This window comes from Gracilinanus agilis, chromosome 5, assembly GCF_016433145.1.
Source record: "Gracilinanus agilis isolate LMUSP501 chromosome 5, AgileGrace, whole genome shotgun sequence".
Lineage (NCBI taxonomy): Eukaryota > Metazoa > Chordata > Mammalia > Didelphimorphia > Didelphidae > Gracilinanus > Gracilinanus agilis.
In genome coordinates, this window is record NC_058134.1 from 30,711,598 (window position 1) to 30,727,900 (window position 16,303).

At 44.4% G+C, this 16,303-nt stretch overlaps 1 protein-coding gene across 1 annotated transcript in view; it reads left to right on the forward strand.

Moving 5' to 3' along the window:
* THRB (thyroid hormone receptor beta) overlaps positions 1–16,303 on the forward strand; it is a 45,898-nt gene that overhangs the window by 26,654 nt on the left and 2,941 nt on the right. Inside the window, exons 5-6 of the mRNA XM_044677519.1 lie at positions 8,816–8,962; positions 13,065–13,323. Coding sequence (XP_044533454.1) covers positions 8,816–8,962; positions 13,065–13,323 — 406 coding nt within the window. The remainder of the gene's footprint in view (positions 1–8,815; positions 8,963–13,064; positions 13,324–16,303) is intronic.

Here is a 16,303-nt window from a genome sequence, read left to right on the forward strand (position 1 = left end):
CAGGTGGGAAAACTCTAATAGCCAGAAGACCCTGCAAGCCCAGGCCATTCTTCCCCTCTCTAGAGAAGGTTTTACAGCCCCGTTAGAGAACGTGCTAGCTGGGAAAGGCCTCCAGAGGCCACGTACCCCAGAGAGAACTGCCCGAGAGGTCGCTCTGTGGCAGACTGCAGGACTGGTGATCAGAGGCTTTATCTGAAGGCCCCAGAGAGGGAAACCCAGCCCAAGGCAGCCCATTCCACTACTGTCTGCCTCCAAGCATTTGTGTTCCTTGGAGTCAAGCCTAAATTTAACTCTATGTAATTTCTACCCACTATGCCCCACTCAGTACTCTAGAGATAAGCAGGAGGGGAAATCTAATTAATTCAGAAAGAGAACGAGAGGGAAGGAGAGAGAGAGAAAGAGAGACAGAGAGAGAGAGAGAGAGAGAGACAGAGAGAGACAGAGACAGAGAGAGACACAGAGACAGAGACAGAGAGAAAGAGAGAGACAGAGAGAGAGAGAGATGGAGGAAGAGTGGGAGGGGGAGAGATAGTTGGATAGTTGGATAGTTGGATGGATGGATAGAAATATAGATAGATAGAGAGAGACAGAGAGACAGATAGATAGATAGACAGAGAGAAACAGACAGATAGATAGACAGACAGATAGACAGAGAGATGATAGATAGATAGATAGATAGATAGATAGATAGATAGATAGATAGATAGATAGATAGATAGTCAGACAGAGAGACAGACAGATAGATAGACAGAGAGAGATGATAGATAGATAAATAGATAGAAAGATAGAGATATAGATAGATAGAGAGATAGATAGATACAGACAGACAGACAGACAGACAGATAGTCAGACAGATGGATAGACAGAAAGGTAGACAGACAGATAGATAGATAGACAGGAAAATAGATAAATGGATAGACATAGATGAGTGTTTATGTATGTGTATATGCACATATACTCATGTATTCATATATACATTTATATCTACAACTGAGTTCATATATCCTCAAGTATATATTTGAATATATGAATTTGACTGTACGAAGGACATACATGTGTCTTTACACACACACACACACACACACACACACACATACACACATACAGTCTTCATCTACCCAAATTCAGCTATTTGGTGCCTCTTCTCATCAAGTTTCTCTAGGCTAAACTTCTCCAGTTGAGAGGCTTCCCTTTCTGCTCCCCCCAGTGAGGCTGGGGCACGACATCCCTCTTAAAATGGACTGTCTGAATGGAAAGCTCGCTTCCTGAGGGCGGTTCCTGAGGAGGCTGTGGGGCGGAGGGCAATTATTTCATCGAATTTTGTGGTTGGATTTTCTTTATTCTCAAGTTTGAGAGGAGGAGCCTTTGACAAGGCTGCCATCGATATGTTAATGAGACTCAGGTTGGCATCTCCAGAACCCTTTTTTTCTGCCTCCAAGGAGCAGCTCGTATCATTACTGTGACAAAGCAAAATCTCTTCCCTGGCAGGCATTATGGCTTGCCTTTAGCCCATATTATTCACACATTAGATACCACAGTGATGATAATGATGATGACAATGATGAGGATGAGGATGATGATGATGATGAGAAGGAGAAGGAAGAGGATGACGAGGACGATGAGGAGGACGATGAGGAGGAGGAGGAGGATGATAGCGATAGCTGGCACATGTATAGCACTTATTGTGTCCCAGATACTAAACTAAGCACTTTATAAATAGTATCTTGTTTGATCCTTAAGACAATTCCAGGAGGTAGTTGCTATTTGTAGTAGTAGTCATAGTATATTGTTGTTGTTGTTGTTGTTGTTATTTTTATTTTACAGGTTTTTTTACAGTTGAGGAAACTGAGGTAGAGAAAGGTTCTCAGTGGCTTGCCCATGGTCACATAACTAGTAAGGATCTTCCTGACTCCAGGCCCAGCATTCTCTCCAAAGTGCCACCAAGCTAGCTCGCTGCCTCTTGACTGGCCAGTGGTATATAGATCATCCCAGCAATTGTCTTTAGCCTCAAAGTTTCTCTTTATCTGTTCTTATTGGGGCGATAATCAGCCATGACCGAAGAAGTCACCGAAACCCAGCAGCCTTTGCAGTCAGGTTCCTGTGTCTCCTCAGAGCTTGCCAGGCAGTCTGCCAGATTACGCAGAGGCTTCAGGATGTATTCTAAGCTAGAGTAAAGCCAATTTTAGAACAAGTATCATTTTTAATGTCTACCTTGGTGGAGCAGAAAAGGGAGGAAGTGGTTTCTACGTGACTCTCGAGCTGAGGCTGGTTAGAGAGTAGGAGAATGAGCCTCCTAGCCTAGGAGCCTTCCAGGCTTACCACTTACTAGCCACATGGACCATGGCCAGTTATTTTGACCTCTGAGCCTTGATTTCCTCATCTGTAAAAGGAGAGATTTGACTGGATGGTCCTAAGGTCCCTTCCACCTTTGGAATGCTGCTCTGCTCCTAGCAGCCTCCAGTGGGAAGGGTGCAGGGGCAGAAATATCCTCAGGCCTCTCTCTCCTCTAACCTGACTCCCCTCTGCCCCATCCTCCCTTGTGGCATGGACTCAGGGAGCCTTCGGGAGCCCTTCGATCACCTCCCTCAGAGAAAGGCTGAATACCGTGTATCCGCCGCCGCCGCCTCAGAAAGAACCCCAGAACGCCAGCTGGGTACAGTTAAGCCCCGGGGCTCAGGGAGCCTGCATATTCATGGACTGCACATGGGTCCGTGCCTAGCTGAGTCAGGCTGAAGGATTACTCTTGGGATGTAAATTCATTCCCTTCCCCGCACCCCCAGGACAGTCAACTACTAAATGTCTGCCAGGGCATTGTGGAACCTTGGAGAGTTCCAGAAACACTCATTGGCTAAATAGAAGCTGGGAACTTTGGAGATGATCTCCTTTAGGACAGAGATTCATCCACATGGTCAGCGAAAGTGTGTTTGTTGCTTAGTATGTCCGCCAAAATGATTAGTCACAAATAATGCTGGGTGATACACATATCACAATATACAAGCAATACATACATAGAACATGGATGCACACGTGTATGACATGTATAATAGCTATTTCAGACCTGGATTTCTCTCTATGGCAATATCATACATAGATTTAGAGTTAGAAGGGAATTTAATGGCCATCTACTATTTTTACAAATAAAGAAACTGAGGCTCAGCAAGATGAACTGCCTTGCCATAGTAACACTGGTAGTAACTTTCAGAAAAACAGGATTTCAATCCAGACTTCCTGGCACCAGGTCTGGCACTCTGTCCACCACACCAGGTTGCCTTCTTCCCTGGAGGGATCTCCCAGCATGGAAACTCCTTTTACCAATGCAGATCTGCACCTCCTTTGTGCCCCGTCAGGACAGAGTTAGCCAGGATCCTCGGAGGTCTGGAAGGTCTTGCTTTTGGTTTTACATCTGGGAAGCGTCAAAGGCAAGGCTGAGGCCGAGGTCTTCCTGACTCTGACCATGACGGCCACATGATCAGATCAGGAAGCCCCAACACCGATAATCATCAGAAGGACAATCGATCGCCTCCACGTGCTCCTGCCCAAGGAGCTCCTTCCAAGAGAGCTTCACTCATCCCAGCTCGCCATGAGCCCCAAAGCACAGAGTTAGGAAGGAGCTCTCGCCACATCCCGGCTTAGACACACACTTGTGAGTGAGGCAGCAAGGTCCAGTGGCCAGAGGGCTGGACCTGAAATCAAGAAATACCGTCTTCAAATCCTGCCGCAGACACAGAGCAGCTAGAGAGGGTCCCGGTGGGTTATTTCTCTTCTCAAGTCTGAGGGGGTAGCTTAAGTCTCAGAGGCAGGCAGTGACCTGACAGAGACATAGTCAGAGGCGGAATTTGAACCCAGATCTTGCTGCCTTCAAGGCCAACCCTTTATCCACCCCAGCATGCTGTTTCTTTATACATATATGTGCATAACATATCATTCCTATATATATATGTACATATATATGCATCTCATTCATACCTAGATGAATGCTATATAGACATTAACAGTATATAAAAAACAAATTCTCAGAATATAAATGCATAACTATATACACATATATCATCAGTATACATCTTGTGTTCACATACTTGGGTTACGCACGTGTCTGTGTGCTTGTCATCTATACACATTTTTGCATATATGTGAATTACATACCCACTTGTGTTGTGCACATGTGTGTGTACTCATAAACCCGTGTCATTTGTGCATGTGTGAATGACTTTCTACCCATGTATAAGCAAGCATGTATACAGATAGCATTCCTACATATACGGACAGCGTGTATCTGGATAGGTCTTACCAACTTCCAGTCCAGTCCTCCAACCTCTATCTCCATGCAAATTTTGCAAAAATAATGACTGCACGAGACAGCTTTTTTGTGTTTAACTTGCTCCAAATATCTAAGCACCTACCTTTATTTTCCTTCTGGGTCAGTCACAGGGCAGGCTGGATCCCCTGGGCAGCACCTCCCCTCCAGACTTTCAGCTCATGCCTAATTAGAAGCTTCTTCAAGGTTGAACATTTTCCATTTCCAAGACCATCTACGTCCCAAGGGGGCCCTTTCAGGGTTTTCTTCATTTTTAATTTTACAAAATATGTTAATGGTGCGCCCTTGGTTTAGAAATGATATGGACTCTGAGTGGCCCTCGTTTTCAGTGTTTGATTTTCTGTGCTCTGTGAGGGTGTGAGACATGAGCCTTTGCTCCTCACTTATTTGGGGTTTTTTTAGGGTTTTATTGTACCTAAAATTGTAAAATTTTCTCCTTTTTCAAAAACCAGGTAGGATAGGAGGGTAGATGTGGGGTCATATTTCTCCAGCAGTGTGAACAGTGACAGGCACTCAGCCTAGACCACAAACTCTCTCCTTCCACCCTAACACACACCTTCTCTCTCTGTCTCTGTCTTTGTCTCTCTCAAGGTCTCTGTCTGTCTGTCTCTTTCTCTCCCTGTCTCTCTCTCTCTCTTGCTGTCTCTGTCTCTCTCTCTCTCCTTATCTCTGAATCTCTCCCTTTCTCTCTCTCTGTCTCTCTGCCTTTTTGTCTCTGTCTCTCTCTCTTTTTCTCTCTTTCTCTTTTTCCTTGTCTCTGTCTCTCTCCCTCTCTCTTTCTGTCTGTCTCTGTCTTTCTGTCTCTGTGTCTGTCTCTTTCCCTCTGTCTGTCTGTCTCTCTCTCTCTCTCCCTCTCTCTCTGTCTGTTTCTGTTTCTGTCTGTCTCTGTCTCTGTCTCTCTCTTTCTCTCTCTCTCTCCTTATCTCTGTATCTCTCCCTTTCTTTCTCTCTCTCTCTTTCTCTCTCTGTGTCTCTCTGCCTTTCTGTCTCTGTCTCTCTCTTTCTCTCTCTCTCCTTGTCTCTGTCTCCTTCTCTCTTTCTCTCTCTGTCTGTCTCTGTCTTTCTATCTCTGTGTCTGTCTCTTTCCTTCTGTCTGTCTGTCTGTCTCTCTCCCTCTCTCTCTCTCTGTCTGTCTCTGATTCTGTCTGTCTCTGTCTCTGTCTCTCCCTCTCTCTTCTTCTCTTTCTCAATCTTTTTCTGTGTCTGTGTCTTTGTGTGTGTGTGTGTGTGTGTCTCCCTCTGTCTGCCTCTTTCTCTCTGTCTAACTCTGTCTGTCTCTCTCCCTCTGTCTGCCTCTTTCTGTCTGTCTGTCTGTCTCTCTCTCCTCCCCACCCCCCACCCCACTTAGCTTGCATCCAGAAATACTAAGAATCCTCTGACTATTCTGAATTTCAAAGGACATAAACATAGGATTATACCCACTGAACTGCTCTGAGTTCTCAAATCAGAAACAACTTGATTTTAAGATTTTCCCCAACCATTCCTACAAGCAATGGGCTCTATAGGAAACTTCCCTCAGTTGGGAAGCCTCCATCCAAACCTTGGCCCTGACATGACTCTCCCTTTAGAATATAAGGTCCTTCTTGCTTTTTTCTTTGCATCCTGAGTGCTTAGCATAGTGTCTGACACATAGTTAACGCTGAATAAATGCTTGTTGATTATTGACATTAATGAGTTATGTGATATTGGCCAAGTCCCTTACCTCTCTGAACTTCAGTTTCTCTATCTGTAAAATGGGAATAATTGGCCTTATCTGGAAACACATTTTATTAACTATAAAAAGTACTGGAGAAATGAGTCAGTGTTAAAGAAAACAGGGTAGGTAGTGGTGCAGTGGACAGAGCATCAGGCTTGGAGTCAGCACGATTCATAGATCCGGCCTCAGATATTTCTGAGCTGTGTGACCCTCAGCGAGTCATTTAATAGCATTTGCCTCAGTTTCCTCAGCCATAAAATGAACTGGATGAGGAAATGCAAACGCCTCCAATATCTGACAAGAAAACCTCAAAATGGGGTCATGAAGAGTCGGGCACAACTGAAAAGGACTAGACAACAAAATTAAAGAAAAAGGGAAAAGGAAAATCCTGGTCAAGAGCAGCAAAAGGCAGAGGGTGGCCGATGGAAGGAAAGGCACAAGCAACGCACTTGAGATTATTATTTCCATAAATTCAGGCTGTATCAGGAAAGCCAGCAGAGGAGCATTTTTCTGTTTCAGTTGCTGCGTCACCCCCCAAAAAATGCCTCATTGTTGTTTTTATGGATTTTGGGGAGCAGAAACCTGCCTTTTGGGTCTAAAAACAAGAAAGTTCACAGCAGGACCTGCCAGATAATACAAATGGGCAGACGTGCCAGAATGGGTTATATAATCTGCTAAAAATTCTCCCTTGAGGCTGTAACCACTAGTCTTGCCACACCCTCGGAGGGTTAGTTCCGCTACTGTGGATAGAGGCAGCCTGCCAGGGTGGGGAGGGGGGTGGAAATAGAAAAAGAAAATCATCTTTGCCTTTTTTTTTCTTTCTCAAATATGGCTTGGGGAGGGGTGGGAAATCGCTACAGGAAAAAATCTTAGGAGTAAATAACTCAGTGAACCGGTTTTGCTTTCTTGACTCAGGCAACAGGGGGAGGGGGCAGCTCGTGGGGAACACTAGTGGCTCCCTGCAAGGACCTGAAGCTTTTAGCCTGGGCGAGAAGGGTGCCCACCTTGTCTCCCAGGCAGAGACCTACCCTTTAGTTAAAGCCCAACCCAAATACCACCTCCCCCTGGAAGCCTTCCCTGATCCCTCCCTATGTCAGTCCCTCTTTCCCCCTCCCAACATGATAAGGTCTCTACTTTTGTTATCATTTTTTTTAAACCCTCACCTTCCATCTTGGAATCAATACTGTGTATTGGCTCCTAGGTGGAAAAGTAGTAAGGGCTAGACAATGGAGGTTAAGTGACTTGCCCAGGGTCACACAGCGGGGAAGTGTCTGAGGTCAGATTCGAACCCAGGACTTTCCATCTCTAGGCCTGTCTCTCCATCTACAGAGCCACCCAGCTATCCCTTTGTTATCATTTTTTGCAGAAATAAGAAGAAAAGGGAAATTTCATGGAAATAGTTAGTTTTGAGCAGAATTAGAAGAAAGCATGGAATTTGGATTGGTGGAAGGGAAGAGAGGATATCCTAGAAAGAAGGAATAGTACATAGAGAAAGCCAGATCATGCCTTATCTGGAAGATGGGTAGATGATTGACCTGAATAGAGACCAAAATTTGTGAGACCACCTGACAAAAGGCTTTGAATGCCGCACTAAACCCAGTAGATTTGACTCCGTCAACAACAGGGAACCATTCAGTGGAGAAAACTCATGGCAAAAATGGGTGTTTAATAAATTGTCTACAAAAAATTATCTAGATGGCACAGTAAGTAAAGTGCCAGTCCTAAAATCAAGAAGACTCATCTTCTTGAGTTCAAGTCCAGCCTCAGACACTTCCTAGCTTTGTGACCCTGGGCAAGTCATTTCACCTTCTTTCCCTTGGTTTCCTCTTCTGGAAAACAAGCTGGAACAGAAAATGGCAAACCACAATAGTATCTTTGCCAGAAGACCCCGGTCAGACACAACTGAAAAGGAAGTGAATGTCCACAGTGATTTGATTTGATACAGCAGACCCAGAGTTTTTTTGTTTTTTTTTTTTTTTTGCTCAATTCAAGCTTCTTAGGAGGCCCAGAGTTGTGCTCCAAGGCCCAGGTCTGGAGCAGAATCTGCCATTCCCCAGAAGGGCAGAGCTTAGCAGCTCCCAGCCCCAAGAGCTAGAACAGAAGCAGCCTCTCTCTATAGCTGGAGAAGCAGAAAGCCATCCATCATACCTCTTGCTCCGGGCCATCGTTCAAGGTCTGTAAGAGAAATCCCATCCCAGAACACCTGGGAAACACCTGAGTCACCCCAGATAAACATCCGCCCCAGACCCGTGTCGCCACTGACTCCTTTTTCGCCCCCGTTTTACCATGAACGTTATCCATCACGACAATGAATCGGAGGATGCTTTATCCCTCGCCGGGATGAGCAGAACATTCCATCCAGCAGCATCCTTTCTCTTCTCTCCCCGCCAAGAGAGTGTCTGCTCTTGTGCCTCACACAGTAGGAGCTCAGGAAATATTTGTTCAGATTAACTCGAGCTGTGCCGAGATCAGGGAAAACCCAATCTTTCCCACTTCCAACAGCTTTTGTGCATAATTCCTTTCCACTTTCTTTCCCTGCTTCCTCCTCACAGACATTAAAAACTCTCCCAGATCTACCCTCGGGCTCCCTGTTTTTCTATCCGACCTCTTAGGGTCCTGCTCCTACGATGACTTCGACTCGTATCTCTGACCGAGACAGAGAAAAGAAGTCGTTTCTTTTATATTTTTCACGGAAGGTCCATATTTTGTACAAAATCCGGATCTCCTCCTTCCCTGTGAAAGCTGGCTTGATGGGAGGATGCTGCCCCTTTTCTGTTTAAATGTCAATGATTTAATATCCTCAGCCCGAAGATATTGGACAAGCGCCGATCGTCAATGCCCCAGAAGGTGGAAAAGTGGACTTGGAAGCCTTCAGCCAGTTTACAAAAATCATCACACCAGCAATTACGAGAGTGGTGGATTTTGCCAAAAAGTTGCCTATGTTTTGTGAGGTAAGAGAATCAGTTTGTTTGGAGTTTATTGTCATGGATTTGGTATTTTCCCAGGTTCCCGTTCAGCTGAATGATTCTATAGATTTCCTACTATTTTTTAAATCTCCTCTTAATTAGGAAGAATTTAATCTTTCGAAAGCACTCGTGGGGACAAAAAGGAAATATCCTCATTAAAGTTTCTCATTTCCCATCTCGGTACGATTTGTACATCCTGGGAGAAATGGAGAAATGCGGGTTCTTCTAAAATCAAGACTAAAAGGGTGCCAGAGACATAACTAATCCATCCCCTTCTCCCCATCAGATTTAAGCCATCCCCTAAAGATAACCGTCTACCTTTTAGAAAAGACTTCATCTGGTTTTCATCCAGCACACCAGTCATCCTTTCCAAGGTCTAGTCGCCATCCTTCCTGCTGCCTTTGAAGCCATGCGAGGGGCTGTGTTTAGAGCTTCGGGTTTTGTTTGTTTTTCTCTTGGGGGATTGGTTCCTGGCAGGTACCAATTAGTTAGTCCTTCACTTCTGGCAGGGGGCACAGAAGCAAATTAAATGGAGAGGAGCGCTGGGGTGAGTTCGCCTCTCTAGGCTATCAGCAAGGTGGAGGAGGGAAGTAAGTGCTTTGGAGACCAGCCACAGAATAAAGTGGAAGGCTTCTCCTCCACCAGCCATTTATGTCTTAGACCCGAGAGTCAAGGGAAGACTAAACTCAGAAACCTCTTGGGATCATTCTCCCCTCCCTGGGCAGCCCCCTCCCAGGCCACCTTTAGGGTCCCATCTCCTAATGAGGAGACATAGGAAAGTTGTCTTCGTAGCTGGAAGACCTGAACAGTCATCTTCTTTTTAAAGATAAGAAAACAAGGCACCAAGAGATGACACGACTTGTCCAAGGTCAACCACAGCTAAAAAATGCCAGAATGGGGATTTGAACTCGGGTCTTCTGATCTAAATTCAGGATGATTTCCACAATACCAGGGTCTTAAGAAAGACTCTTGGATTATGGATAGCAATGGGTATGCAGCCTTAGGGCCAAACTCCGGTGTCATCTATGCCTACCTCATAATTATAACTAACATTAATATCGAAACACTTTATAGACCTACATATAATCTTATCTGATCCCCATGAGCGAGATGCTATTATCATACCCATTTTACAGATGAGGAAACTGGGAGGAGAGATCAATGACTTGCCCAGGGTCTCAAACCAATAAGTATCTCAAATCTTTCTCATTCATTGCCCAAGGTTGTACTCATTTTGCCAGCTAGCTACCTCATGACCCAATACATCCAGGTTGCCGCTAGCTCACAGAACCACAATCTAAATGCAGAACCTTTTTCAGGGTGCAGAAGACACTCTCGGTCAGTGTGTCATTTTCAACTCCCCTGGCATTCTCTTTACTCTTTATGTCTAGCAAGCTTCCCAGTGTGCCCAGTCCCTGACCCACAGGGAGGAAATCTTTTAGGGCTCAGCGACAATTGGCCAAATCCAAAAAAAACTGTCTCATTTTGTGCTTTGAGGCCATCACTCCCGTGGCAAAGAACTGGCCACAGAGGGGGGACCCACCCATTGGGGAATGGCTGGAGAAGTTATGTTCAGTAGAATACCGACATACCATAAGAAAATGGCGAGAGCTGGCTGAGAAGAATTATACAAACACAGAGTCAAGAACCAGGAAAACAAGTTGATACGACGACAACGTTGTCGAGACAAAAAACGTTCTTCGTTTGATTTCATTTTAGAGAAAGATGGAACCACAGAGTGGGAAAGACATGGGCCTTTCAGAGGGGGGCCCCCCACTTTTTCCTGGGCTCTCCACTTTTTGTCTTTTGCTTCCTCTCTTTAGAAGAAGAGGAAAGGGGCCAAGAAATGGCTTCTGAGGTGATCCTGTAGCACACTGGATGAGCCCAAGTGGCTTTGGGTAACCCTGGCCTCCAGGGAGCATCACTCCAGAGGCTGCTGGAGACCCCCGTCAATTCCCTTTCACTGCTGATGCAGAGACATACAATTATCCACTGGACAATCATTTGCCACCGAGCTGCCAAAAATCATCTGCGGAAGCTTGCCAGATATACAGATATATATAGATATATAGATTTATAGATATACTTTTTGAAGCAGCTTTGAGAGGTCCCTGTGTTAGATGTCCCCTGGTTCACAGCATATAATCTATGCCAATCAACCTTTTATTATTTTATTATTTTTATTATATTATATACATTTATTATTTCTATATAATTATATATCACATATATAATTAAATATTATATAATTGTATATTATTATGTGGTATTTTATTTTTATTATTTTATTTTCATAAATACTTTTATTTTTATTTTATATTATTTTTATTGTTTTTATTTTATTATATTATTTTATTATATTAATTGTCTTTTATTATATATATTTATTATATTAAATATATTATTTTATTATTTTTTAATTTTATTATTATTAGAATTTATTTACAAGTATCTCAGCCCCTCCCTGCCTCGTAGAAGGCGTCATCTGGCAAACAGATACGTCGATACAGATTATGTCTTTCATGTTTCTGTTTTTCAATTGTTCTCTAGAGGCGACTTTCCTAAGTTATTCTTCAAGTATTAAATCTGTAGCTGTATATGATGTTCTCTTGGTTCTGCTCATTTCTCTGTTCAATATCCCATGTAGTTCTTGCCAAGTTTTTTTTTAATTAGCCTGCTCATCGTTTCTTATGGCACAGTAGTATTCCATCATGTCTCCATAGTATTCCAATCACATACCACAATTCGGTTAGCCGTACCCCAATGGATAATCATCCCCTCAATTTCCAGTTCTTTGCCAGACCAAAGAGAGATACCAGAAATGTTCTGGGACAGTTCTAGGTCCTTTTCCTTTTTCTGTGATCTCATTGGGAAACTAAGGGTATACATTTAACTCTGGATATAATTCCAAATTGTTCTGGTTGGATGGGTTCTCAACTCCACCAACCATGTATTGGTGTCTCCATTTTTCCATATCCCCTCCACCATTTGTCATTTTTCCCTTTTTTTTTTTCATTTTAGCTAATCTGATGGGAGTGAGATAATATCTCCAAGTTATTCTGGTTTGCATTTCTCTAATCAGTAGTGATTTAGAGCATTTTTTTCATTTATCTATATATAGCTTTGATTTCTTCATCTGAAAATTGTCTGCTCATATCTATTGCCCATTTATTACCTGGGGGTTGATCCTTATTTTTATAAATTTGCCAAAGTTCTCTATATATTCAGACAGCCTGTTCGTGAGGAGAGAGGAAGAGTCCCAGAGAGTAGCATCAAGTTAATCCCTCCAGTACTTTTCTTGCTGTCTTCCGGCAAAGAAAACATTTTTAGCAAATGACTGTAACAATGACCTGCCCAGGTTCTAGGATATACTGCACCACGGCCCTACCTAAAAGCTGCTTTTAAAGGGAAAGATATCTAGTAAGATTGTTTTTGTGGCTCTTAAACCAAGTATCAGTGGAGCTTCAGAAGCATTCATTAGGAGTGCAATTATTGATTCTAAATAAGTATTCCAGAACAGCTAGGTGGCTCAGTGGATAGAGAGCCAGGTTTGGAGAGGGGAGGTCCTGGGTTCAAATTTGGCCTCAGACACTTCCTAGCTGTGTGACCCTGGGCAAGCCACAGCCCCAGTTGCCTAGTCCTTTCTGCCCTTCTGCCTTAGAACCAATACTTAGTGTTGATTCCAAGACCAAAGGTAAGGGTTTTTTCCAAAGTATTCCATTAGCCTCATTTTCCAAACCGCTAAAATAAGAGTTTCTACTATAGCTACACCCAAGGTTTTACTTGCTAAAATTGTCCCTTCTTAAGTCTGCATACCCTATGGCTGGGGGATGTCATTCAGTGCCTAGATTTGGAGTCACAGGCTCCAGGTTCATGTCCTATGATTTAGAGTCCCAGATTTAGAGTCGCGGGCTCTGAGCTCATGTCCTATGACCTTGAGCAATCAGTGAACCTCCCCGGCCTCAGTTTCCTAATCTGTAAAAGAAGGGGCCTGGACAGCTGACCCCCGCCTCCATTAGCATCCTTGAGTTAGCTCCTGGTTGGGTTCTTGACCTCTCCTTTACTGATCCTGGCTGCTTCTTCCCAGCTGCCATGCGAAGATCAGATAATCCTGCTGAAAGGCTGCTGTATGGAGATCATGTCCCTCCGAGCGGCCGTGCGCTATGACCCAGAGAGTGAGACTTTAACCTTAAATGGGGAGATGGCCGTGACGAGGGGCCAGCTGAAAAACGGAGGCCTTGGGGTGGTGTCTGACGCCATCTTTGACCTGGGCATGTCACTGTCTTCTTTCAACCTGGATGACACTGAAGTGGCCCTTCTTCAAGCGGTCCTGCTCATGTCTTCAGGTGAGGATGCTGAGCTGAGCTCCCCGTCCCCCGCAGAGCGCTCACCCTTCCCATGGAAATGGAGATGTCGCTCTCCAGCGTTCACATTCCCCCGACACCAGCCACGCGGCTCCTTTCTCCCACATCCGCGCCGCGGTCCTCCGGCACCCCTGGAGACCCAGCGTCGTGGCGCCCCAGCAGGGACGGTTTGTGAAGACCGTCCAAGCCTACTTGCTTCTGTTTTGCTAGTAGATAGCACCTGGGCAAGAGTGACTGGACACTCCATTCCACCCGCTGTTTTAGATTCAGGATCTCCAAAGAAAGTCGGGAACCCCAGATTCTATTCCTGACGTGGCACTTGTTTGTGACACAGTTTAAAATGCTCATTTGGGAGCAGCTCAGTGGATGGACAGCCAGGCTTGGAGAAGGGAGGTCCTGGGTTCAAAAGTGGCCTCAGACACTTCCTAGCTGTGTGACCCTGGGCAAGTCACTTTTGCCTCGCCCTTACTGCTCTTTTGCCTTGGAACCAGTACCCAGTATTGGTTCTGAGGCAGAAGGGAAGGCTTTAAAAAATGCTTATTCTGAAGGCACAGGGTGCCACTGGATTTTGAAGCAGAGGACCTAAGGTTCTCCTACTCCCTCTTTGTGTGACTGTAGGCTTTTCTAGGACTCGTTTCCCCCATTTTACAAATGAGAGAATCGGACTACATTAGAAGGGTCCAACTTGAGGCTTCCCAAGTGCAGCCCAAACCAGATTAAAGCATAATTTGGAAATGTTGAACAAAATAAATAAAATGGGATGGTTTTTCAGACCTTTTTCAGTCGTATCCAACTCTTTGTGATCCCATTTGGGGTTTTCTTTGTAAAGATACTGAAAAGGTTTGCCATTTCCTTCTCCAATTCATTTTATAGATGAAGAAACCGAGGCAAACAGGGTTAAAATACTTGCCCTAGGTAACACAGCTACCAGTGTCCGAGGCTCAATTTGAACTCAGAAAGATGAGTCTTTCTGACTCGACACCCAGTACCCTGTCTACTGTGCCACCTAGCTGCCCCAAATATGATAGAGAATAATAATGTTCGCTTATGGTTTTCTAAGTCAATATGTAGCTACAAGGATCCATTTCTATTTGAGTTTGCCAGCACTGTATTAAATGACCATAAAGGACTTTCCAACTCCAAATCTATCCTGTCACTCGCCCTCCTGCAAACCTGTGAGAACATCTAGTATAACAAAGTATGTGACCTTGGACAAGTCCTTTCCTTAATGGATTTGACATGATGATTTCCAAGGACTCTTCTAGCTCTAACATATTGTGATTCTATAGAAGAAAATCAGTGAAGCCTCCTTGGTTCACACTATAGTGGGAGCACTAAAGGAGTCGCCCTTGGAATTCTCATTCGTGGCACCATAACACAATGGAAAGATCCCAGTGGCCTGGGTTCTAGTCCCATCAGAGTAGACAAAAAGTCATCTAGAAGCCAGAGGGATCAGGGAAAGGCAGAATTTAAGGCAAGTTTTAAAGGAAGCCTCTGCTTCTGAGAGGCAGAGATGAGGAGGGGAACTATGGGAAAAAACATGACCTTCATTAGTTACCCAGAAAAAAAAAATGAAAATGTTTCCCAGAGTATATAGTCACTGCTCACCCCACGTGGAAGTTTAGGCTTCATTCTGAATCTGGGAGAGATGAGATCCTCGAGCTCTGCTGCTCTAACGTAAAGAATGGGTCACCTTGGGAGGTAGTGAGCTCCTTAGTAGGGCAAGTAGGTGGCAGAGTGGACAAAGTGATGGGCTTCAGGAGAGGCTCACTGATGACTGTGTGACCATCGATGGCTGCACAGTATCCCCATACTCTCTCCCTCCTGGCCTCAGTTTCCTTATCCAGGATAATAATAGAGGGCTGATGTAAGGATCAAATAAGAGTGCGTGCATAAAGCATTTGGCACACCTGAAAGCCCTCTGTAAATGTCAGCTCTGATTCTTTAGGGTTTGTTGATTGAACCAAATGCTGCATTAAGGTCTAAATAGTGTCATGTCAAGGCTATCGTTGTGTAACTAAGACCAGAGAGGGAAACTCGGGGGCAGGAGAAAACTATTCAGAGCAGGCAATGGGCACATCCATTATTATCCACACCCTGAATGTGGATACTTTTATTCCATCCTTAAGAAAAAGTCATTTTCACGATTATCTGTGACCATGAAATTGAAAAATCTAAAGAATATAGCAGGATAGCGATGTGTCCCAGAATCCGTCTATCGGAACTCCTTTGAGAAAAAGATAGAAGGGGCAGCTAAGTGGTTGTGTATAGAGAGCCAGGCCCAGAGATATGGCCTCAGACACTTCCCAGATGTGTGACCTTGGGCAAGTCACTTAACCCCAACTGCCTAGCCTTTACCACTCTTCTGCCTTGGAAACAATATTTAATATTAATTCTGAGAGAGAAGGTAAGGGTTTTTAAGAGAGAGACAGAGAGATAAAAGAGAGAGACAGAGAGAGACAGAGAGATAAAAGAGAGAGACAGAGAAAGAGAGAGAGAGAGAGAGAGAGAGAGAGAGAGAGAGAGAGAGAGAGAGAGAGAAGAAATGTTAATAATAATAAACTAAGCATCCATGAGATTCGAGGGAGTGTGCTGGGAACTAGGAATACCAAGACAAAAATGAAACAGTCCCTGCCTTCAGAGAGCTTCTGTTCTATCATAGGAGACATTTATGAACATATAACCATTCCTAGGTACCTTCAAGATTCAGCTCAAGCACCACCTATTGCTACTCCCTGAAACCCTCCCTGATCCCCTCAGCTGCTGGGGAACATGCTCTCTGCCACAAGTCACTTCTGGTCATTGTGTATCTATTCAGTGGTGCCATACTGGATAGAGCATTGGGCTTAGAGTCAAGGAGACTCATCTTTATGAGTCCAATCCTGCCCTCAGACACTTAGTAGCTTTATGACCCTGGTCAAGTCACTTAACCCTGTTTGCCTCCGTTTTTCTCATCTGTAAA